This window comes from Sturnira hondurensis, unplaced genomic scaffold (assembly GCF_014824575.4).
Source record: "Sturnira hondurensis isolate 20B ecotype Veracruz unplaced genomic scaffold, ASM1482457v3 Scaffold0022017, whole genome shotgun sequence".
Classification (NCBI taxonomy): Eukaryota; Metazoa; Chordata; class Mammalia; order Chiroptera; family Phyllostomidae; genus Sturnira; species Sturnira hondurensis.
Genome location: NW_028094648.1, coordinates 822,731 through 846,812, shown reverse-complemented (window position 1 = coordinate 846,812; position 24,082 = coordinate 822,731). Strand labels below are relative to the sequence as shown.

The 24,082-nt window shown below is 33.8% G+C and overlaps 1 protein-coding gene across 10 annotated transcripts in view; it reads left to right on the top strand.

Annotated features, from left to right (window-relative positions):
• Positions 1-24,082, top strand: part of ADGRL3 (adhesion G protein-coupled receptor L3) — a 761,742-nt gene that overhangs the window by 268,655 nt on the left and 469,005 nt on the right. For all 10 annotated transcript variants that reach the window (XM_037034108.1, XM_037034105.1, XM_037034109.1 and 7 more), the window contains 2 exons: positions 859-1,079; positions 22,670-22,873. In XM_037034108.1, the coding sequence (XP_036890003.1) occupies positions 1,025-1,079; positions 22,670-22,873 (259 nt within the window). In that variant the 5' untranslated portion in view covers positions 859-1,024. The remainder of the gene's footprint in view (positions 1-858; positions 1,080-22,669; positions 22,874-24,082) is intronic.

The window sequence follows — 24,082 nt, the reverse complement described above, 5'->3', positions numbered from 1 at the left end:
TAATGCCTCCTATGGATGTATTTAATGCTTTTAAGCAAGATTCTTCATCTTAAGTCGTAAGATCCTGGAGAAGAGGTCACAGGTTTTAGTCAGTATTCTGTATCCTAGTCCAGTGCTTTGTATTTCAGTGAGTACTCTATAAACCACTGCTGAATTGATTAATTATGTTTGAGCATAATTAATTAACACAAATCTATGGTCTTCACAGATTTGCTTACAAAGATGCTTTGGACACCAATGTAGTTAATATGTAGAACGATTTCTCAATGAATATCAGGACCAAGAACAAAAGTAAAACTCATGTGTTTAACTTTTTTTATTTTAAATTCACCTTAATGACCATGGCTGGGTGCTCAGTTGGGTGGAGACTCGTCCCGATAAGCTAAGTTTGGGGGCTCCATTCCTGTAAATTCATAAATAAGTGGAACAACAAGTCAATGTTTTTCTCTCTCTCAAAACCAATAAAGAAAGGAAATTAGGCTCCTAGTAATGCTAATGAATGAATGTTTTAGTAAAGTTTGTAAAATTATATTTGTTGAAAATATCTATACATAGTGCCACATATGTTTATACATATTAATGAATCATACACATTAGTCACTAAAATTAATATAATTATTTATATAACTTGTCCAGTGATACTGAATTATTCATTTCCATCTTTTGGGGGTCTGGGAAATAACTACTGTTAATATATATACATAAGCATGATCATTTAGGTAATCTATTCATTTTTATATATGAATCCTGTACTCTTTAAAATGAAATGAGGTATAACAGATATTTTAGTGAGGAAATAAATTTCCAAGGAATTGAGAAAACCTCTATTTGCTAACCTCTTTTTTTTCTTGTTTGCAGGATTCGGATTTGGGATATTGGTGTTTTTGTTTTTGAGGAATATTTCTTGTTTGTTTGTTTTTTTTTTTTAATCATCGGTTTTGCAATACGGAAGAGGAACCTGAAACACTCCTTTGTTACACGTTTCAAACACTCCTGAGGCACTTTCACGCTCAACCATACAACCATGTGGCCGTCACAGCTACTTGTCTTCGTGATGCTCTCAGTACCGATAGTTCACGGTAAGGCCTTTAATTAGTTTTTTGTGTGTGATGCTTAATGTTGTCTCAGTTATACTGCTTCCTTTTCTATAAATCTTTTCTCTAGAATTTTGCAGCCATTGCCTAGCCTATGTTAATAGAAGTTAGAGTAAATGGCCACAATATGAACCATAGCTGCAATAAATATGAGTTTGAATTTTACTTTTTAAGGTAACTTTTGAAATGTATGTATAACCAAAGGTTTTAAAAAACACTTGGGTATTTTATTCTTTATTTATATCATACTTAGGAAAATTCAGCTGAATCATTAAACTGTAATACTCATTGTGAATATTTTCACTTATATATTTTTGTAATTAAAATTATTTTAATGTAGTAAGTATGAACATTTGAAAGAAAACACCCCCAAAATCTGATTTCCCAGATGGGGTGATCATTTGTTTGTAAGTCTTTACTGTTCTGTTTAATCTTTAATACATAGGATAAAAACTAAACCTCTCACAAAAGGAACCTTATTTTTGTCATATATCTTTCAATGCAAAATAGAAACAAACACATCAAAATAATATGAAGAAATACAGAAGGTAATTTTACAGATACACGATAATATATTCATAAAAGGCTGTAAACTTTGTTTATTTAAACATGTTGGTATTGACAACACAAATATGTGAGAAATTATATACCTTTGTAAATGGTACAAGACATATGACTGTTTAGTGAGTATGCAAGACAATTTCCATGCAACTTAGTATATAACATTCACTGAATCTCAATTAAAACTGGCAAGGAAAAGTCTACATGTAGGTTCCTTTTTCACAATTTAAAGATTTCTACTAATTACCATTGGTTTTGCTCTAAGAAGAAAATGGGATAATACAGCCACTATTTCCTAGTTCATGGTCATTGAAGCAAAGAAAAGGGAACACAGCGTTACATGCCAGTGCTTAGAAGGTCTCAGAATATCATAATGGATCAAGCAGTGGAAATGAATTTTAATCCTCTTTCATTTACTTTTGGTATTTAATTGATTATAGAAATCTATTGTAGTTCATTAGGCTGCAATTCCAAATTTGGCCTATGGTCCTGAGTTTCAAACTGAATTGCATTCCGCTGTCATTGTAAGAACTGGATAAAGTAATCTGTCTCTTTTGAGTTTTTCTCTAAAGTTCCCCTGATTTCACGCATTTACATCTAACAAATCACTATAATACAGGGTAGTACTTTTTTAAAATGAAACTGAAATTATAAAACCATGAACAATATAAATTTTGTCAAAAATTTCAAAATATGTACTTAATTTATGTACTGGTGCAGTACATTCACACACTTGGGAACATACATTTTGTGACATGGGACAATCAAATAATTATGGCACTTTAAATAAGTACTTTTCTCATTATCTTTTAGAGGGACCAAAAGGTTCATTTAGTTTTTCTCCCTACAGTCACTCTGGTAGGGTTTATTTGTCTTTAACTTTTTTGAAATAATTGTGTTATGTTGTATTTCAATAGCTGTTATATCAGCATGTATTAAAAAAAACCCAAGTTGTTGAATTTTTATGCAGGCATTTTGATATTAAAGGTGGAAGAAAATATGCAACCTTTTTGGCATATTATGCTTCATTATTTCAGTAAAGGTACAAATGCAACTAAAACACACACACTGATTTGTGTAGAGTATGGAGAAGGTGCTGTGACTGATGAATGTGTCAAAAGTGGTTTGCAAAGTTTCTTGCTACGTAGACATTTTGGCCAAATAATTCTCTGCTGTGGGGCTGTCTTGTGCATTCATAGATGTTTAACAGCACCTCTGGCCTCTACCCACTAGAAGTCAATAGCAAGAGTTAGCCGACATTCTCAAAATATCCAAGTCAATAAAGTTATTGGTGAAAAAATGAAAAGTGAGTCTTTTAAGCAAAAAAAACTAAACAGCCTTTTTGGCCAACCTAATACATATCTAAAGATGATTTTAGTTAGGTTTTTGATGTTGTAGAAATGCTTTACTCATAAGGTTCCTTTATGAATTGAAGAAATAGCAGGTACAAAAATTCTAGCACAATGCATGACAGATACTAAGTGCTTAAACATGTTAATTTTCTTCATCATACTATCTGTCCCTGTGCTTTTAGTTCCAGTAAATTTTAACAACCAGGGATTAGCTCAGAAATTATCTTACCATGAGAAGTGTTTGCTTTGATGTTGATGCTCAAGGGGAGAAGAATATATACACAATATTATTTATTTTTTTAAAGTTAGACTAAAATTATACTTGCTTGAGGAAAATAGGTTAAAATAGTGGAACTAGTAAAAATACTATTTTTTTCTGAAATGTCTGGTCTCCCAAAACTGATAGTACCTTCTATGTATTTTATTGGGTCCCAAACACACACACACACACACACACTCTCTCTCTCTCTCTCTCTTCCAGGTAACTGAGAAATATCTTAAATCCCCTAGTAGGGACATATGAAATTGACCTGATATATAAAATGTAGGCACAAAATGTAAATAATCCTTTTTACTGTATATTATTGTCTATTACCTTTTTCTCGAACCATATATGGGTAAACAGTGTGGAAGCTTTCTACTTTAAACTTTATCCTTGTTACTGTGCTTAGGTATTCTAAAACTTGCACCAAAGGAAATTCCATTCACGGTGGTCTACCTTCCATAGAAGGCTGCTCCATTGCCTATGTGGTACCACTCCTGACGTGTAAATAAAGAGCTCTGTATTTTATACCCGGCTTACTCATAAATAGAGGAATGCGTTAACCTTTCACCAATGCTGAAATCTATTCAGATGATATTTTTAGAGTCTTCACCGATCCTGGCTTGCAGGAATACTGCATAACTTAAAGCCACAGATGACTGAATTAAAATGATTCTCACAGTTATAGAAGTGTGCTTGTTTCCAAAACCTCCCCTGATAGCGATCACCTTGGCTGCTGGTGTGATTCTGGCTTTATTTGCCCTCCTGACCATGGACAATTAACTTTTCTGGATATGGCTGAGTAGCTATCCTTTTCTCTTGAGCAAGTAATCATGATGATTTTATACCCATGCATGTTAGATTATTGGTACAACTAATTCACACAACATTCTTATGGTTTCAACATTTATTACTACTATCTTTATCATCAACTCTTTATGGTAAAATATTGAATTATTGAGTGGTAAACTTGACTAATGTTGCACAGCTCTTATGGGATTCAGAGGGGATTTAAAATCAAGGGGTTTTGTGAGCTTCAATCTGACTGCCAGTGGATAATGGATTCCAATCAAGGCCATTCTTCCCAGTAGAAGATCCTGTACCGCCTCTTCTGGTCATCGGGGAGAGGTGAGGCAGAAGTCCAGATCACCCGCCCCTTCCGTCATGTGGGCATAGACAGCTTGAGCTTTGAAATCTGACAAACCTGAGATAAAATTCCAACTCTGCCACCTGCCAGCTCTGTAACCCTTTCACTAGCTAAACTAGTTCCATACAGGTTCACCCACCGTGAGTCATAAATCTGTGCTAGCTGCTAAAAATATGGTAGTGAAAAAATATGTTTAATTCTTCCCCCCAGGAGCTTTCAGTAATTTAAAAGTTTATAAGCCTAATTTTCATCTATAAAAATAAATATATATTCCATGCAGAGTTATTTTTAAGAATGGATAGAATAATATACTACATATAGCTGCTTATACAGTGCTTGGCATTTGGTAAATCTCCCTTGTATTTGATTTTTCTACTCTTAACTATCTTGAAATAGAGCTAAACCTCTGAGAGTTTGATAAGGAAAATGAATAATTATCCTTATTCTTGCCCTGAGAATCGAAAGAATCTTGTTCTACTTAAACCTCAGTATTCAAGTTATGCCAGAAATTTCTAAATACTGCTCTCTGAACAAAACTATTATTAAACCAATATGTATCAAAATGTAGTATATATTTAGTAGGTACTCTAAGGTTTAGTATGTAATGGTTAGTATATAAAAATATAATTATAGTGTATAATTAATTATCAGTGATATGAGTATGTAATTGTCAGTGGTAGTAATACATAAATAGTCGTATATGATGCATTTTTGCATGATGTTTACATGGATAAAATTAGAAACCAAGCTAAAGAATTAATTCTGAATAGCATTTACATTAATTGAATAATCTTCACACCATCCTAAAAATTCAGACTAGTATTTTATATAGGAAAACAAAATTAATCAGTATATCCACATTATGCATATATACATATATACACAATTATTTTAAATGAGGAATTGTCTTTAGTTCTATGTTTTTCTGTCCATATTCTGTGTCTCCATGTGCCTCTGTATTTCTGTTTTCCATGACTGTGCCCTCCTCCTGTGCAGCCATAAAACCCCTTATCAGTTATGCAGTGAGACCTGGCAGAAGTAAAGAAAAACGGCAAAAGCAGATGGCCAGTTCTTTGCTGTTAACTGATGTCCTGTTACTTGAAGATAAAGGACTTTTTTGGTTCTGTTGATGCTGTTGGAAACAAGTGAAAATAGTGGAATTGGGGAACAATACACAATGGTAACATGGGCACCTGCGGCTCATGCCGACTGTAAAGGAATACCATGGTCCAGTGTTGGACCTGGGCTAGGAGACATGGTCGGGCTGCGACTTCACCCATGCCACAGTGGATTTGGAGCTGAGACGGTGTTTGAGGTGCTTAGATATTTTAAATGTATCTAATTTTATTTTAACTGTACTTATAAATTGTGTCTTTATTGGAAAGACAGAAAACAGGATTATTTGAGCTCACTATGAGTGATGGGAAACAATATTTTTATGGTACATTTGCGTAGAATACAGGGTCTTAATATAGGTAATATGTTCAACAACGTAATTACAATAAGCAGTTCTTAGCAGGGACAAACCAAATAACATACATCTATATGTATATATAGATACCTATATATTTATTTAGTACTGTACTTCTTATGGGATTTGAATTTTATTACTAATCTATTTTAACAGTTATAATACTATTTAATGTGTCAGTGATTTAAATTACTACTCATACTTTTTAAACTTTTAATAAGATATGAAGCTTGAAAAAGTAGAAAATTACTTTTACTATATAACATCTTACCATATAATTCTTTTTTATGAAGTTATATTTTGTTAAGTGTGAGAAAGCCAGGTTGCCTTCTAAGCTCTACTAAACTTTGTTATTTTGTGATTTTCAGAAATTAATCATCCTTAATATGTTTGTAATGTTTGCCACACTAGTTAAATGGTAATGTTTGCAGTAATATCACTATTTTATGGTCAAATATGTTATACAGAAATGCTTTGTCATGGTCATGATATATGTGGTTCTTTCCAAGACATCCAACATCATCTTCATTGGACACATAGTACTGAATTTCAAATGTGTGTGTTCTGTAAATTAAGGATGCAGTCTCTGATAGTACAATGGAAAGCACAAACATGCATGGCTGATAGCTTTTCCTTTGTGAGAATGGGTTTAGAAACCTTCCCTACGCATTCAGTGTGCAGTTAGCAATTTGAAAAGCGTTTCCTTTTGCTTCTGTATTTGCAAACCATGTTAGATGTTTTTATTGTAGTGATATTCATGAGTGACCAGTGTATACCTTGAGAGTAAGGTAGCATTTTCTTATATCTGGTTTTTATATATTTTGCCTCTTTGGGTAGGGAGGGCTACAATCCTGTCTTTTTAAAATGTTTTTTGGACACAGGGTGGACTGTGGCTGCAGTCGGGTAATCATATGCTTGATGTTGAATTAATTAAAAATTCTTGGATATATAATATATAAGTACTTAATCTGTTTTCTTCTTTATTGCATTGCTTTTTACTTTCATTCACAATGTAAGAATGCTCTTACTTTTCTAATTTCATATAAGTAGCTGTGGTGCATTTTTTCATGCTTTTATTTCCTCTATTCTGATTGGGAAGTTACTCTTCAGTGAACAATCAATTGAAATGCAATAGGAGAGGGTCTCATTGATTTGTCCTCTAAATAGAGACTATGTGTTGTATTGTGTTCTATTTTAATTTGGTGGTTGAGAATAAGGCCCTGTTGAAAATAAGGTTAGTTCATTCTCTACTTTTTAATTGATCAATTGATGGGTTTGATAAAGTTAATGACAAAACATGAATTAGAAAAAGTCACTTCAGAAATTAAAAAAAAATAGTATTCAAAGAATGGTGGTTTATCTTTGTACAGATTATGGGTAATTTTGCCTTCCAATTTTGTTAATAATTACGTTTATTTGATTTGATTTAATGTGTATGTTCTTTATATTGCCATCAGCAGAATTAGTTTCTTTAACTACAGAAATTTTTCTATCAGAAAAATGAAAATGATCATATATGAAAGAATCATCAAATAAGCTACGTTACTTAAAGATTTGCAAGAGAAATATACTAGTTAAACATAGAAAAGTAAGAGATGCAGGGCTTTGAACAAAAACAGCCTGTCATCATCTAATATAGTTTGTTGGGATTTGAATGTCCTGAAGTCAAGGATGTAGCTTACTGTTCAGGTACAAGAACGTAGTCTCACAGATCCCTTTGTCATTACTAGAGTCACCTACTTTATTTTAAGAGTAATTCACCTCATAGAAATTTAAATTAGAAAGCAAAAATCCAATAGTCTCATGACCCAGTGATATAATTAATATTAATGTTTGTTAGATTTTCCTCCTTTCCTGTGGGCGCATATATTTTGTTACACTGTAATGTTGTTAGAAATAAAACTTACCTTTCATTTGACTTACCCTCAAAATGCAGACATTTCTAAACTGTCATTAAGTTTTTTTAAATTATAATATTGTTTCAGATGAAGGACCAGGGTTTGTCTAACCATATTGTGATGCCTCAGCAGTGAAAGTCAGTGGTATATTACCATTACACATAGCACTATAAGGAACATGCTTTTATATAAATTGGACTACATCTTTGTATCTCTGGAAGAAAATATCTTGAGAAGTGAAAAGTTAAAGAATGATTTCTTTTCAGATTAATTAACTAAAATAACTATGTTATCTCAATGATAGGAAATGATCAATATGACCTTGCTAGTTATTCCTATGATCTGTTTAAAAGAATTCCACAACTTCTGGCTATTTTAACAATGAACCAAACAAGATATGAAGGATAGATATTCAAATATAAGATATAATTAATATTTGAAGGAGTATGACGATATACATTCAGTAGATTCAAGAAATACTGACTTTCTCAGATTTAATGAGACCACTTTGATTCAGCTAGGTGATTTTCACATACGTACTGTCTGTAATGAAGTAACTCATTCATTTCATTGCTCATTTGAGTCAAAAAAGCAATGAAATGCATGACTTTGAGAATATCATAGCAAGAAGTGTATGGAGCCTATGAAATGAAAACTCTGAAACCTTACTGGGGGTTATAAAAGAAGACATGCAATATACCATGTTCCTGGGTTAAAAGTCTGAGGTCAACAAAATGCACAAATATTTTAAATTCATTTCCAAAGATTTTTACACAAATGCATTCATTGTACCGATGTGAGCTTTTCTAGTTAGAAATTTAATAAAATCTGTAAGGTATATATTGAATATTAAATAAGAGAAAAGTTAATAGAAATTAAGAGGAATAGTAAGGCACTCACCCAGTTGATCATAAAAGTCTATTATAAAAATGAAATCTCTGAAACACCGCTGCAGTCTGTTTATTTCTGTTTCAGGGTGATACAAATGCCTCCTCAGAAAATCAAGTGTCTAGAACACAAAGTAGTTAAGTTGGGATCAAATCAATTGTGTGTGTCTGTTTCAAATTATATATTATGAAGCTTCCAGGGGAAGACTTCTTTGAGCTGCTTACATTAATCTCCAGTTTTGAACAAATGTATTAGGATAAACTAGTCTGTAGTCACCATAGGTTGCAAAATGAATCATGGCTTCCATGAATAATTTCTTGTTCACCAAACATTCCAAGGCACGTAGGTGTTTCTGGTCAGTGTGTGTGTAATGGAGTGAGGGGTGGGAGATGTGTGTCATTCTGTTGCTTTCATAGTTATTCAGAAATCTAGGCTAATGCTATGAGGCATACAAAGTCATTCTGAGGGTCATTGCCATTCTCATCCACAGGAAGGAAGAATGAGCATTGTGGAGATTCTAATGGAAAACTTTTATCGATATGCTTGGAAGTAGTGCACATTGTATCTGTTTCCACTTCCATTAAAAAACAGCAACAACAACAACAACAACAACAAAAACCTAAGTCTCATTGTCACACCTGTGAAATAGTCTGAAAAGTGTAGTCCTCTTGTGATAAAGGAAGAAGATAATTATAAAACATACCACATAGCTTTTTTAAGGAATCTAGGGCACTAGTATGTTTTAATGCATAAATCGAATTTTTAAAAATATTTTATTTATTTTTTTAGAGAGGAGAAGGGAGAGGGAGAGAAACATCAATGTGTACTTGCTTCTCTTGCGCCCCCTACTGGTGACCTGCCCCTCACGCAATCTAGGGATGTACCCTACTGGGAATTCAACTGGGGACCCCTTGGTTAGCAGGCAGACACTCAATCCACTGAGCCACACCTACCAGGACTAATGCGTAAATTGAATTTTAACATACCATAAAACTCACCCTTTTAAAGTGTACAGTTCAGTAGTATTCAGTGTGTACACAATTGCGCGACCATCAGCAGAATTTTAAAACATTATTAGTCCTCCAAAAAGAAACCCTGTGCCATTATGACTCACACCAAGTCTCCCCATTCAGCTACATCCCTGGCAAATACCATTGTATTGGTACTTTATGAATCAATGGATTTGCCTCTGCTGTTGCAAATGCGTGATGCAAATGTGTATCAATACTCAATTCTACTTTCTTGCCAAATGACATTATATTTTATGAATATCCCATGTTGTACTTACTAGTTGATGGAAATTTGGATTATTCCCACTTTTTCTCTATTCTTCATAATTTCTTATTAAAATTTATTTACAAGTTTTAATGTAGACATAGTTTTACTTTTCTTTCATATACAGTATACATTTAGGAGTGGAATTGCTGAATCACATGATAACTCTATGTTTAACTTTCTGAGGCCTTGCAAAACTGTTTCCCAGAGTGGTTGCACAGTTACACATTCTTGACAGTAATACGAGAGCTCTCATTTTTCCACATCTCCACCCACACTCACTGTTTTTTTTTTGTTTTTGTTTCAGCCATCCTAGTCTAGATGAAGGGCTACCCCATGGCTTGATTTGCACTTCCCTCGTGCATTGTGATGTTGAGCTCTGCTACGTGTGCTCATTGGCCATACTTATACCTTACTTGGAGAAATATCATATAACCTTTTTTCCATGTTTAGTTTTTCGTTATTGAGTTCTATGTGTTCTTTATAGAAATGCTTTTTGTAGAAAAGACTAGTGGATATTATTGTTAGGATGCATTTAGATGTATGACTTCTTCAGATTGCATACTCTGAGGGAGATTTTTTGCCTGGATTTACCCGTTTAAATCTTGTCTATTTTACATTCACTTTGAAATCATGTACCATTTTCCTATCCTCACTCAACCTGCCCCTTTATTTACATATTTGATTCCTTAAAGTAGTTCATTAATTCAGATTTTTATGATGATAAAAACTAGTAATTGACAATGGTTGAAACTTTACTGTGATATGTGAACTGTATAGCAGTGATTTATATATAAAACAAGGTGATTTACTCTGTTCCTCTAGTAGCTTACAATCACTACCCCCTAAGAAAATGGTAAAGAACATTCAACTTTAATTTTGGTGGCAAAAAAGTTTCTATTTTTCTTCTAGTCTGAATTCTTTTATTCTTCCAGACTTTGGAAATCCTCTTATTTCACTTCTTTATTTTGTGTTTTTGCTCAAATTCTGTTATAAATATTGAGTCTTTAATATTGGAAAACTGCTGATGTCTTCTACTGCATCTCAAGAAAGTTCTGCAGTTCTTCTTGTCTCTTTATCAGACATATTTATTGTATATTTGTGACTATTCACATTGCATCCAAAAACAAAAATGAGAATCAGAAGAAAACATGAGGTTTTACATGGCATGAATCCTGGCATAATTGCATTATTTCAGGCAAGGGGGTTTATTTGAAATATTACCATTTGGGAAAAAATTAGGAAAAAAGTAAGTGAAAGTAATGAATTCCAAATATTGATACTGAACACATGCTGCAGTTAACTATGAGTGGAGAAGGATGTCCGTATATGTAGAAAGTAGTATTTACATAAAAGCCCTGAAGTTTACAATACTGTCTAATCTAAGATATGTTAGAATCCTAATTTATATGGTTCTATTGAGTGAAAAGAAAGACCTCAAACCTTGGAGTCTAATTCCAATTCTGTTGCTTCCAAGATGCACAAACCTAACCAGTCTGATTCACAGTTTCCTTATTTGTTAAATGGGTAATTAGGCTTACTTTGTTATAGTATGAGGATTAAGTAAAATAATGTGTAGAAAAACCCTAACACAAAGCCTCACTCATTTAATCCTGGGAGGATGTGGTCATTAAAACATACCTTTTGGAATTAAAACTAAAAAAAAACAAACAACAAATGACTTGGATAGTAAGCAAAATTTATAATATAACACCATCTTGGGGTCACTACTCTCCATAGAGTTGTTCAGAGACTTCATTGTGTGTTCTTAATCCCCAGTTGTGACAGTTTCCCTGATTATGAGCCTACACATTTGTACACACTCCATCATTATATTTGGGACTCACCCACTGGACTGTAACTAAGTCTTTAATGAGTTACTAATGAAGATTTTAAGCTTAGATCAACATTAAAAATGTTGAAGAGTGTTGAAAGGCTATTCAGAGTACAAGCCTGTTGCTTTTAATTAGACTGTAAGCCAAGTAAAATTCCTGTGTTCACTATTCACCCCAGGTTTGAAAAACTTGAATAGTGAGTGATACATGTACCTTACTTTGGTATTATTAGTTTAATGTGAAGTTAACGGGGAGGAATACATTGAGCTAAATTAGAGAAATCATTGTTTTGGTGAAATGAAAAGATAAAAATAGTATGCAAAATCAAAATAGTATTTTACAATGACTAATATTTTGTTGGACTCAGAAGGTTTTTAACACAGAATAATTTTGTGGCATTAGTGAGCAATAGATGGAGTGGGGGAAATAAAATCCAATCTAGTTATGATTAGATGATATAAATTTATAAAAAACCTATATATTAAAAAACAACAAATAGCCATCTTTCACACATTACTGCTTCTCTGCAAGCTGTTCGAATTCTATCATGAATATAATTCTATCATGAAAGTGGTAGTTCTCAACACTACCTGATTTAGATTAGGACTGTTCTTTCCTGTAGCTATTGTTACAAATCAACAATGGTGATGAGTATTGAACCATGACCCTTTCCCCCCTTTGATAGTGGAGTTGGTGAAACCATGCAAGCCTTAAGGGCAAATGATTTAATAACGAGGACAAATATACGCAACATTCAAAGCAATGGGCTGGTATGATGCTGCTCCTCGGGGGAACAATACACATTTGCTTAAAAGGCAGCCTTTTAGATTAGTCACAATAGCTCAGGACAGTGGGAATAGCTGTGATAGCCCAGATGTTTTACAGGTCACAGGCTCTCATTGGGAGTCAGGCTGGAGGTCCCACCTCTGCACACAGATTACAAAAACACTATGCCAAATTTAAAGGTAGGTGTCCAATAATAATCACACTCTGTGTGTACTACCAACATAATGTAATCGATCATTTTGACACGTGAGCTTGTTAACATATCCGCTTTCTCGTTAACCAGCATGTTGCTTTCATTTTGTTTGTGTGTTGAGAAGGAAATAAAGGGAGTAAAAATCTCTACTACCAGGAAAAAAAGGAAAAAGCTTTCATTCTTCTCAACTATCTTCAGAGATGCCAGTTATGATTTACTAAGTATAGGGAAAAAGAACTCACTAACAAGACAGATATTCTGTCAAAATGTGTTTTTCCCCCCACTGGATTTTCCCACACATCAAGTATAATTGGAAGTGTGATTAAGGGAAAATGCTTCGTAACTATAGTTATAGAGATTTTTTTAAGAAACAATTTATTTTGCAACACTCTGAAAGCACAGTTTCCTATACCATTAAAAATTTATATTCTTAGAGAGGGGAGTAGAGGGAAAGTAATTAAAAAAAAGTTAGTATTCTTCAAATAATACATTTCAGAATTTTGTTTTTGTTGCCATGAATTTAAATCAGCTTGCAATATATATTTACAGATAGGGAGGCATTTTTAGTTAGAAAAGAAAAACTATTAAGTGTTACTCTTTGAGGAATAAGATATGTAGCATGAATTTTGTTTGATTTTAATGAAAATGCTGTTTACCAGAAGAAGATTATCATTTATAAGTTTATATAACAGAAGCTTTACTCTCTGCTTACTCATTTTAACAAATGTTTGAGATACTACAATGTAGGCAACCATTATGGTGAATAAACCACAATTCTTCCATCTCTTTTTAGGACTTGGAAGGTGCAGACTTGGAAGCCAATTAAAAGTAATTTTTCAGTGTTATTCCTTTTACTTTTAACACTAGGAATTAAAGTTCCTTTTAGTTTTACTCATAACCAAATCTTTGACTCTTCCATTATTCTTAGAAACTTTGATTACTTGACTGTTTAGTCTTTGGATGACTGAAAATTAACCCAAAATATGTTTTATATCACTGTAACAAGCTGTGTTGTATAGGAGAAGAGTGAACAACCTATCTTGAAGGGAGAGTTGATAACCCACATAGGGTATATCAACACTTAATGAAACAATGCAGACTAGCGAATGAGTCTGTTGAGTTAAATTGAATAATATCCAGGTATGCTATGAAAGTTGCTTCATCATACACAGGTGGGCAATTAATCACTATTGAGCCACATTCTTATAAGGCCCAGAATTGAAACATATTTTTCTCTGTGTTTGAAATTTCATGTAGTAATTTCTGCCTGGTGGCATCCTTAGTCATGTGCTTAAATTGAAACTTTTATGACTTTTGTTAGAGATTACAACCCAGCCTATAAAGAAATTATGCAGCTGTCACATATACCTTAGAGAGAAGTTAGGAAAGATGTAATCTTTTTATATGGCCAAAACGAAGGTGCTGGGGGAAAAAGTAGAGCCTTCCAGGTACCCATAAAGAAACAGGATTGGAAAAAAGGCCTTTGCTTACAAGAAAAGAGTTAAACAGTAGTCTCTCCCTGAGAGAGACTATTTTCTTCTCTCATTTCAACAGCCCTATGTATATAGTGTGGCTCAGAGGTTGGATTCAACACTCCATTCAACACTCAACACTACGTACCAACCAACCATTTTTTATTTCAGTATAATTTCTGGCATTGACATAACACTATGTAGTTGGCTAAATACTTTTACACACAATAGCTTTGTGTGAATACTTGTAGCAATTCAGCAAGTCATAGATAGTAATATCATAGGTTAGATAAAAAATAGACTCAGAGCCATCAAATTAATGATGCAATGGCATTAAAAATAGTTTTTTAGAAAAGAATCTTGAACCAAAATCTCTTAGCCATCTTGTGGAAACTTCTCCAAAAAGCATTTTAATAACCTACTGAGCCATTGCCTTATTTTGTAGACCTTTGATTTTAATTAGAAATAAACCAACCAAAACACATATAGGAGAATGAGCTAGAATATTACAAAATAAAACAAGTAAAAATTATACATTTTTATTTAAGAAAAAGTGTTATATTGGCTTAATCTTAAATATATAAAACACATTTTAAATTATAAGAAGAATTAAATTTTAATTTAAAGGTAGACTTAAAATTTTGTTTTTGTACAAAAGGAAGGGAAATAGTGATATTGGAAGCTGATATATATATAGTGAATAGCTATATATATATAGTGAATAGCTTAAGGATATTTGGAAAGCCTAAGAAGTAGGGGAAAGGGTTTCCTACCAAGAAGGTAGTGTGAACAAAGGATTAGGCAGGTGTTTATAGAAAAATAGGTATTGTATCCATGAAATTAATAGTGAAAGGTAGAACTGAATATGTAGGTCAGTGTCATAGTTCCAACATCCAAATCATAGGGGTGTCAGAAGAAGAGGAAGAGCAAGAATTTAAAACTTATTTGAAAAAAATAAGGAGAACCTCCCCACTCTGTCAAAGGAATAGACTTCCAGGAGGCTCAGAGTCCCAAAACAGTGGGACCCAAAGAAGCACACACCAAGAGACATCATAATTATTTTACACAAGATTAAAGATAAGGAGAGAATCTTAAAAGCAGAGTGAAAAGGAGACAGTTACCTCATAAGACTATCAGCTGATTTTTCAAAACAAACCTTGCAGGCAAGAAAGGGCTGGAAAGAAGTATTCAAAGTCATGAAACACAAGGACTCACACTTAAGATTACTCTCTCCAGCAAAGCTGTCATTTAGAATGGAAGGGAATATAAAGTGTTTCAGAGATAAGGTCAAGTTAAAGGAGTTCATCATCAGCAAGCCCTTATTATATGAAATGTTAAAGGAACTTATCAAAGAAAAGATCAACATTATGAACAGTAAAGTGACAACAAACTCAGAACTATTGACAACTGAACATAAACAAAAACAAAACAAACTAAGCAATCAACTAGAACAGGAACAGAATCACAAAAATGGAGATCACCTCATCACATGGTAGATGAGGTGGGGCAGAATGAGGGAATAAAAAACATAAATGGTAGGTACAAAATAGACAAGGGGATGAGAAGAATAGTATAGTAAATGTAGAAGCCAAAGAACTTGTATGTACGACCCATGGACATGAACTAAGGGACAGGGATCCTGGTGGGTGGCGGGGTACAGAGTGGAGGGAGATAAAGGGGAAGAAAAAATGGGACAACTGTAATAGCATAATCAATAAAATATACTTAAAATAAATGAATACAGTATATTTAAAACCCTACAAGGCCATAATTAATTAATTAATTAATTAATTAAATGATATGGTAAAATATTACCATAAAACACAAAAACCAGTGACTTCTGCGAAGCATTCTTAATATGTGAAAAAGTAAATCACTTATAACACTGATAAATGAACTCAGGTGGTGTTTTGTTTTCAACATTTTTCTCATCTTAGAAATATCTTAGTACTGCAGATGATTGTTCTGTCTAGATTCCAAGCTCAATATTATGATCAATAGATATTTGGGAAAAGAGGCTAAATAATTGACTGAATAACATAATGGTTCATTTATATAAGAAACAAGAAAAGAGAAACAGTTGGAATTGGTTAGAAATAGTGCCCATTTACTATTATTTAAATTAGTATTTATAAATCAATATTGATTTCTGAAAGTATATACCATTCAAATCTGATATTTTTATATTTATTTCAATCATTAGTTCCACAAATCAGATAAAAACTATGGTACTACTATCATAAATATTTTGCCTCTTAAATGCTTTTTATTTGAACTTTTTTTCTTATCTCATATCTACTCATAACCAAAATTCAGGAACTTTGATGCTGTGATGCCCTTTGATGTTTGGAGACTATGCATAAACATGGGGGAAATATTTTGATCATTTGGAAGATTATAAAATATTAATTTTTATATTGAGTGCTTGCCCACTAGGACAGCAGAATCAAAGTGTTTAAGTATGGAGAATATCTGAAGTAATTATGTGGACAACTTGATCATGGCAATAATTCATATTACTTTTGATGAATATTAACCATTTTTCAATGATTAAAGGAATTCAATTATTAAAAAATAGTGAATTTTTTTTTGGAAAATTGAACTCTTAATTAGATGTGCAATTTTTTACAGTTTTATTGAGAAATAATTTTACAGTTTTATTGAGACATGACACTTTATTCGTTAAAGGCATACAGCATGATAGTTTCATTTACTATATCGTAAAATGATCACCACAGTAAAAGTGAAAAAAAAAGAGGAAAAAAATTATCTTTGTGATGAGAACTGTAGACTTTACCCTTCTAACAGATTCTTTATACATTCTACAGCAGTGTTAGCTACCAGGCATCATGTTATACATTGCATCCCTAGTCATTATTTAGCTGACGGTTGGAAGATTGTAGTTTTTCACCACCTCTTTTCAAATCCTACTCTCCTCATCCCTCAGCCTCTGGTAATCACAAGTGTGCTCTCCTTATCTATGTGGGCTTCCTTGTTTGTTTGTTTTCCACATGTATGATCACACAGTATTTGTCTTTCTCAGTCTCACTCATTCCCTTAGCGTAGTGCATTCAAGGACAATCAGTGCAGTTGAAAATGGTGGGATTTCCTAATTTGTCATGGTTGAACAATAGTGTATGTATTGTATATACACAGCACACTTTTTTATCCATTCACTCATTCATGGATACTGAGGTTTTTTCGGTGTCTTGGCTATTGTAAATAATACTGCTTTGAACGTGGTGAGCAAATATCTTTATAAGTTAGGTTTTTTAAAATTATTGTGGTCATATTTCCAGAAGCGGAATTGTTAGATCATATGGTAGTTGTTTTATTTATTTATTTTTTTTGAGAATCATCTATAGTGGCTCTTCCAATTTGCATTTCCACTGACAGTGTACAAGGGTTCTCCTTTCTCCACATCCATGCTAACATTTTTTTATCTCTTGTCTTTTTGAAACTGGCCATTGTTACAAGTAGGAAGTGATTTCTCATTGTGTGGTTTTTCTGTGTATTTTTTATTTGTTTTTGTTTGTTTGTTTGTTTTTGCTATTGAGTTTCATGAGTTTTTATATATTCTGAATATTAAGCCTTTGTCACATGCCTGGTTTGCAAATATTTGTTCCCATTCAGTAGGGCGTCTTTTCACTTATTCCTCATTTCTTACGCTGTGCAGAAGCTTTTTAGTGTGATATAGTCCTACTTGTTCATTGTTTATTTTGTTGCTCATGCTTTAGGCAACATACTAAAATTATTACTAAGATGCATGTCAAGGATATTTATTCCCATGTTTTATTCTAGTAGTTTCATGGATTCAGGTCTTACATTTAAGTCTTTAATCTATTTTGAATTATTTTTATGAGTGGTATAAGATATGATGTTGCCTTTCATTTTTACATGTGAATATCCAGTTACCCCAGCACTATTTATTACAGAGACCATCTTTTCTCCATTGAGTTGTCTTGACTCCTTTGCCAAATACTAGTTGAGAATACATTTTTGGCTCCTAATTCAGTTTCACTGGTCTACTTGTCAGTGGTTTCTTTTTTTTTTTTTTTTCAGTACCACATTGTTTTGATGACTCNTTCTCCATTGAGTTGTCTTGACTCCTTTGCCAAATACTAGTTGAGAATACATTTTTGGCTCCTAATTCAGTTTCACTGGTCTACTTGTCAGTGGTTTCTTTTTTTTTTTTTTTCAGTACCACATTGTTTTGATGACTCTACCTTTATTGTATAGCGGAAGTCTGGAAGTATGATGCCTCCTGCTTTGTTCTTTCTCAGGATTCTTTAATTATTCACTAAGTAATACAATTTTAGGAGTATTTATTTTTTTATTTCTATAAAATATCTTTGGAGTCATGATAGGGATTGTATTGAAAATATAGATGACTTTTGGTAGTTTTAACATTTAACAATATATGAGCACAGTATACTTTTGTCTTCTTCAATTTCTTTTATTCGCATCTTGTAGTTTTTAGAGTAGATATTTTCACCTTCTGAAATGTATTCCTAAGTATTTTATTGTTTTAATGCTGTTGTAAATGGGATCAATTTCTTTATCTCTTTTTCAAAAAATTTAGTGTTAGACTTACAGTTTTTAAAGGATATAAGAATGCTTTTCTCTGAAGAAGATTAGGGAAAGCAACAAAGTGTGTTGGCCTTATCATTACTTTACGTTCCAGCACCAAATGCCTTTGAGACATCTTACAACTTTACGTAACAGAATTTGAAAATGTGGCCTCCACGGGAGATCGGAAAGGAGTATAAGGGGTAGGGACCTCCAAGTTTTAGTTAATGCTACAACATTCTGAGGTATTTTTATAGCAAATTATAAAGAAATGTTGTCCCTTACGCACCTGGAGAAGAAAAGGGACGTTTATATTGTGAAGCTAGCTTCAAATATCTGGAGACAAGTACCTTCCAGGAGTAGCTTGATCTGTTTTGCATAGCCCATTTGTATAGAATTTAGACAAGTGCATGGGGAATGCCAAGGTATGTAAATATCTGCTTTCTTGACACGAGGAAGAACTTGCTGTTTCAAATGAAACTGAGTGTTTTAAGAACATAATGATCGCTGCCTTTTCGTGTGAAATGTGGGAGATTTTTAGCAGGGTTAACTAAGGGTTAATAGGTAGCATGATAGTTAAATGATTCCTTCCAGCCTTGAGATTCCATGGTTCTTAATGGAATACAGTCTTATAATGGTGTTTATCATGAAGACATAGTTTCATAATAGCTTCAGGAAGAAAGATTTATGTTTATAACTAAAATATTTCCTCCAAAGTTATACAGTGTCTTAAGTTTGACAGGTGTGATACGTTGTTATAACAAAAGTTAAGATGTTGGCTCCATTCTAATATCCCTTCTCCATGAGGACAGTGTAACAGACCCTCCACGTTGGCGTTCACTGACAGATGATTCTGGATTTCTTTCTTAGAGATAGTGAATTTAAAGAAGAGTCTCTTCTACAGATGCAAGATATTCCTTGTTCTATGTTCCTAGAACATATCAGCATCTATTTTCCTTTAACTCCTCCAGTCAAATTCTGTTAAGCTTCCTGGTGTTTATATTCCTTAATCTTACCCTATAGGATTGTTTTATTCTCTGATTCATATCTACTTTTTCTAGGTTTGTAGACCTAGCTTTCTCATTCTAGTTTGAGCATGTTCTTCTTATTTTTTATTTGTTTAATTAAGATTATTTCATTTAATACAGACACTATTATATTTTTCAATTAATGGTGATTCTACTATATATACATTTTAAATCAATAGTCATTTTCTGTGTACTCTAGAATTTGACCTTTCCTGAAATAACTGATCTCTAAGAGGTAACTATTCCCAATTTTTCCTCTATCCTGCTCTATTCTTTTTTCCCAGGAACTTTATTCTGTATCTTAAACAGATGCTTGATTGCTCAAAAACTAAACTTACATACACTCTTTTACAAAGCTAATGATCCAGTTGTTGCTTACCTCTGTGATCTCATATCTGACCATTCTTTTTCCCAGCCAACCACTTACAGCTTCCTGGGCCATTGTGCTATTTCTTTTTTTTTAAATTTAATTATTGTTCAAGTACAGTTTTCTGTCTTTTACTCCCATCTCAGCCCACCCCCCAGTGCTCCCCCACCTCCCTCTCATTTCCACCCCCCTCAGTTTTTTTCCATGTGTCCTTTATACTAGTTCCTGTAAATCCTTCCCCTTTTCCCCATGAAATTCCCTTCTTTCTCCCCTCAGGTCACTGTCCCCCTGTTCTGTATTTCAGTGTCTTTGGTTTTATTCTGCTTGCTTGTTTGTTTTGTTGTTTAGCTTCCTGTTAAAGGTGAGATTCATTGTGCTATTTCTTGAACAGGCTAAGGTGGTTCCAGCCTGAGGGCTCTGAAGAAGCCTGGAGTGCTCTTTACTCCTGATTTTTACATGACTGTCAACTTGAGACTTCAGCTTCAATTTTACTCCTATAGATAAACCTTCCATAGAAACCTAATTAGAGAAGCTTTTACGTATTGCCCTGTTTAAACCTTCTGTAACTTAACTCATCTATATATGGTATTTTAAAGCAAATTTTCGATGTGTATATTATGTCTCCCACACAAGAAGGGATGATTTATTAAAGCAGGTACGTGATCTGTTTTGTTTACCAAAATCTCCAGCACCTAGAAATGGACTTGAGATATATTGGGAACTCAATAAATATTTGTTGAATGAATATATAAGCACTTCATCGCTTCAAATGTCCTTATAGGTTAACTTGATGGCTGGTGAACTCTTTCAATTTTATTGTAACTGAAGTTTGTAGGATAATACGTCACTATATTCTTTTGCTATTTTCATGTCATAGAGTTGTTATAAAGATGTTAGGAAAACATGCCTATATGTATTTATGTAAAGAATAATTAATATTGTCATTTGGTGCAATGAGGAGAGTAATGTTTCAGAAGTCACAAAATCAGAAGAGATGTCGCTGGATTTAAACATTAAACGTTAAAGGAAGCACTTACTTAGAGATTTTGATTTTCACAACTTTTTTTGGCTTCAAAACTCATTTCCTTTTTTGACACCTTTTTCATTTACACAAACTATCAAAATAGCATTTAGACTATATTTTGCTGGGTACTCATACATTATAATGAGTTTAAGTAAAAAATATTGTTTCCCTACTTATAATCTAAACTTTTTCATTATCAATATGTTGTTTGAAAGATTTCTCATATTATTTTTGCTGTTGTTTTCTATAAGGTTTATTATTTCTTATGATTTGGAAGAAACTGTATTTTCATTCTTAATTTGCAAATATTTTTTATGTCAAGAAATTGTTGCCCCATGGTATAAACTTCCAGTATTAGAAAGATGATTATAAAATTCTCTTGCATTATTAAATTCCTTAGTTTCTCTCCTGACTATTGAATGATGGTCATATAGCATTATTAATGTGTTTTTAAATATGCATCCTATAGTATTTTAAAAATAGCAGTGTAAAGCAAAATCTGTTTCTCTGTATGTTTTCTCCTGTCTCTAGCAGGAACATTTTTAATACCAATCCTGTTGTTACACAAGTTGCGATTAGTGTAGTAAAATATGTGTTTAATGTACCAATTTAGCAGAAAAAGCCTGTACTTAAAGAGCTGTTTTTCATAGTATACTGTATGATTTTTTGTGAATTATTAATATATATATGTGTGAAATTTTATTTTTTCATTATTGTCTTGGTCTTTCATATTTACTCATTTATGTAATATGTGCATTTGTCAGTAAGTCACTGTGTATATAAATGACAAAATGTGTGCCTATCCTCTTCACATCAGTGTCCATCACAGATTTTAATACAGTGTCTTCAAAAAGTGTTAAAGGACCTGATACATATAAATAAATATAAAACAGTCCATGTAAGTGTAACAATATGACAAAGCAAAATTAAAAAAAAAACACAACAACCTCTCCAAACCTTTTTTCACCTGTTACCTTAAGAAGCTTTTTACCTGAAAGTATTTAGTTCAATAACCAATATTTCTAGTTACACTTATTGATATGAGTGCCCATAATCGATGCAAACAAAATGCTGTGAATCTGTAAAAATATAGATAATATTTGTATTTTTCAGGTTTTAATAATTATGTCTAACTCTCTCTGCTTTTAATAATTATGTCTAACTTTCTAATCATTGTTAGGGGCCAGGGTGAGGTTTGGGCTCACTTAAGATAGTGTTTAAGCAGGACAGAATTATACTGTCATTACCACACTAGGGACCAGGAGACAGGATCTCTTCAGCTCCAGGTTTGTCTTAGCGGGGCCTGGGGTGGCTGGTGCCTAGGGCCCCAGGCCTGTGGCCTGTGGCATGCAGCTGAGAATGGTCTGGGGAATAGGCTCTAGCAGGGCTCCTCTGAGGCTGTCCTGAGCTGAGCGGAGTCTGATGGTGCGCCCTGCGGTCCCCGCAGGTGCCAAGCACAATGAGCGACATCCAGCCCTCGCTGTTCCCCTGCGACATGCCGAGCGCAGCCCCAGCGGCGCGCTACCACCCAGACATCTCCTTCAGCAGCCAGCCGCAGAGCGCGCCACTGCTCATCGTGGACAAGGGCCCCGTGGAGCTACCAGAGGAGTTCGTGGTCCAGGTGCCCAAGGAGCCCAGAACCCAGCCCAAGGTGCGGCCAGTGGTGGGGAAAGAGGGCTGGGGGTGGCTGGGCAGGGGCTCCTGGGAAGCTTGGCCCCAGGCAGTGCCCCTAATGTGTCTTTTCATGTATTTGTGGCTAATATTTGCACTTAGTTGTATCCTAGCCAGCTGCTTAACAATGCATGCATGTTCTACCTTCCAGCCTTATCATTATTTCAAAATGTTGACCTTCCATTGGATGTGAAATATCTTTCCATCATCACAGGAAGTTTAAAATTACTTTCAGTGATAAGTTCAACTCTTGTGGAATTCAAGTGGTTGTAAAATACAAGTTTTAACATTTCTGGTTATCTGCTTATTTGAAAAAAAAAATTCATCTGTGGGACCTACCAGAATTTGAGATGATGATGAAAACATCATGGTGAGGAATTGTGTGTAAGCAGTTAAAGCGTAAAACCTGATAGAAAAGTGGTGGTTACAGAAGCTAATGTCCGTGTGGATGTAGGAGAAGTGCCTGGTTGGTACTGTCGTCTCTGCAGCTGGCCAGTGCAGGGAGTGCCTGCAGCGCATGAAACTCCACTGGACACAATTACATGTTTGCACAAAACCCAATGCTATTTTCCCCTCGATATTTTATATTTTATTTTATCTGTGGTATTTAGGCAATGTAACTTTTATTTTTCTCATTAAACTCTATATAGTCACGTTCATTTCTCTAATTTACCCCAGGGAATAGTAGGGCAAAAGTAGGTTTACAGTTGTTCATATGGAAAAATATTACAATAATTAATAAATGATAACAAGAATAAACTTTGTTTCATGTACCCACAACTGTAAACCAACATTTGCCTCCATATATAATTACATATAATATGGGATATATGAAGTCTGTCCAGATGTATCCAGCCATGTAATATGAAAAATAGAGATATTTATTTAAGAAGATACAAGAAATACTATACCTAGGACAGTGACACCTCACTAGCCTTCAAAGTGATTGAGGTCGACTTGGGACCTCACACAGTTCTCCCAGTCACCATCAGTTGTCCAGTCATATTTCCTGAATCTTATCAACAGTCTGAAATCTCTTCCCTTTCAAATGTTATTTTAGTTTTGGGAAAAGCCAGAAGTCACAGGGTGTCCAGAAGTCTGGGCTGTATTGGGGCTGAGTCACCTGGGTGAGTTGATGTTTTGCTAAAAAGCTCTGCACAAGATGTGATGCATGAACAGGTGCATTGTC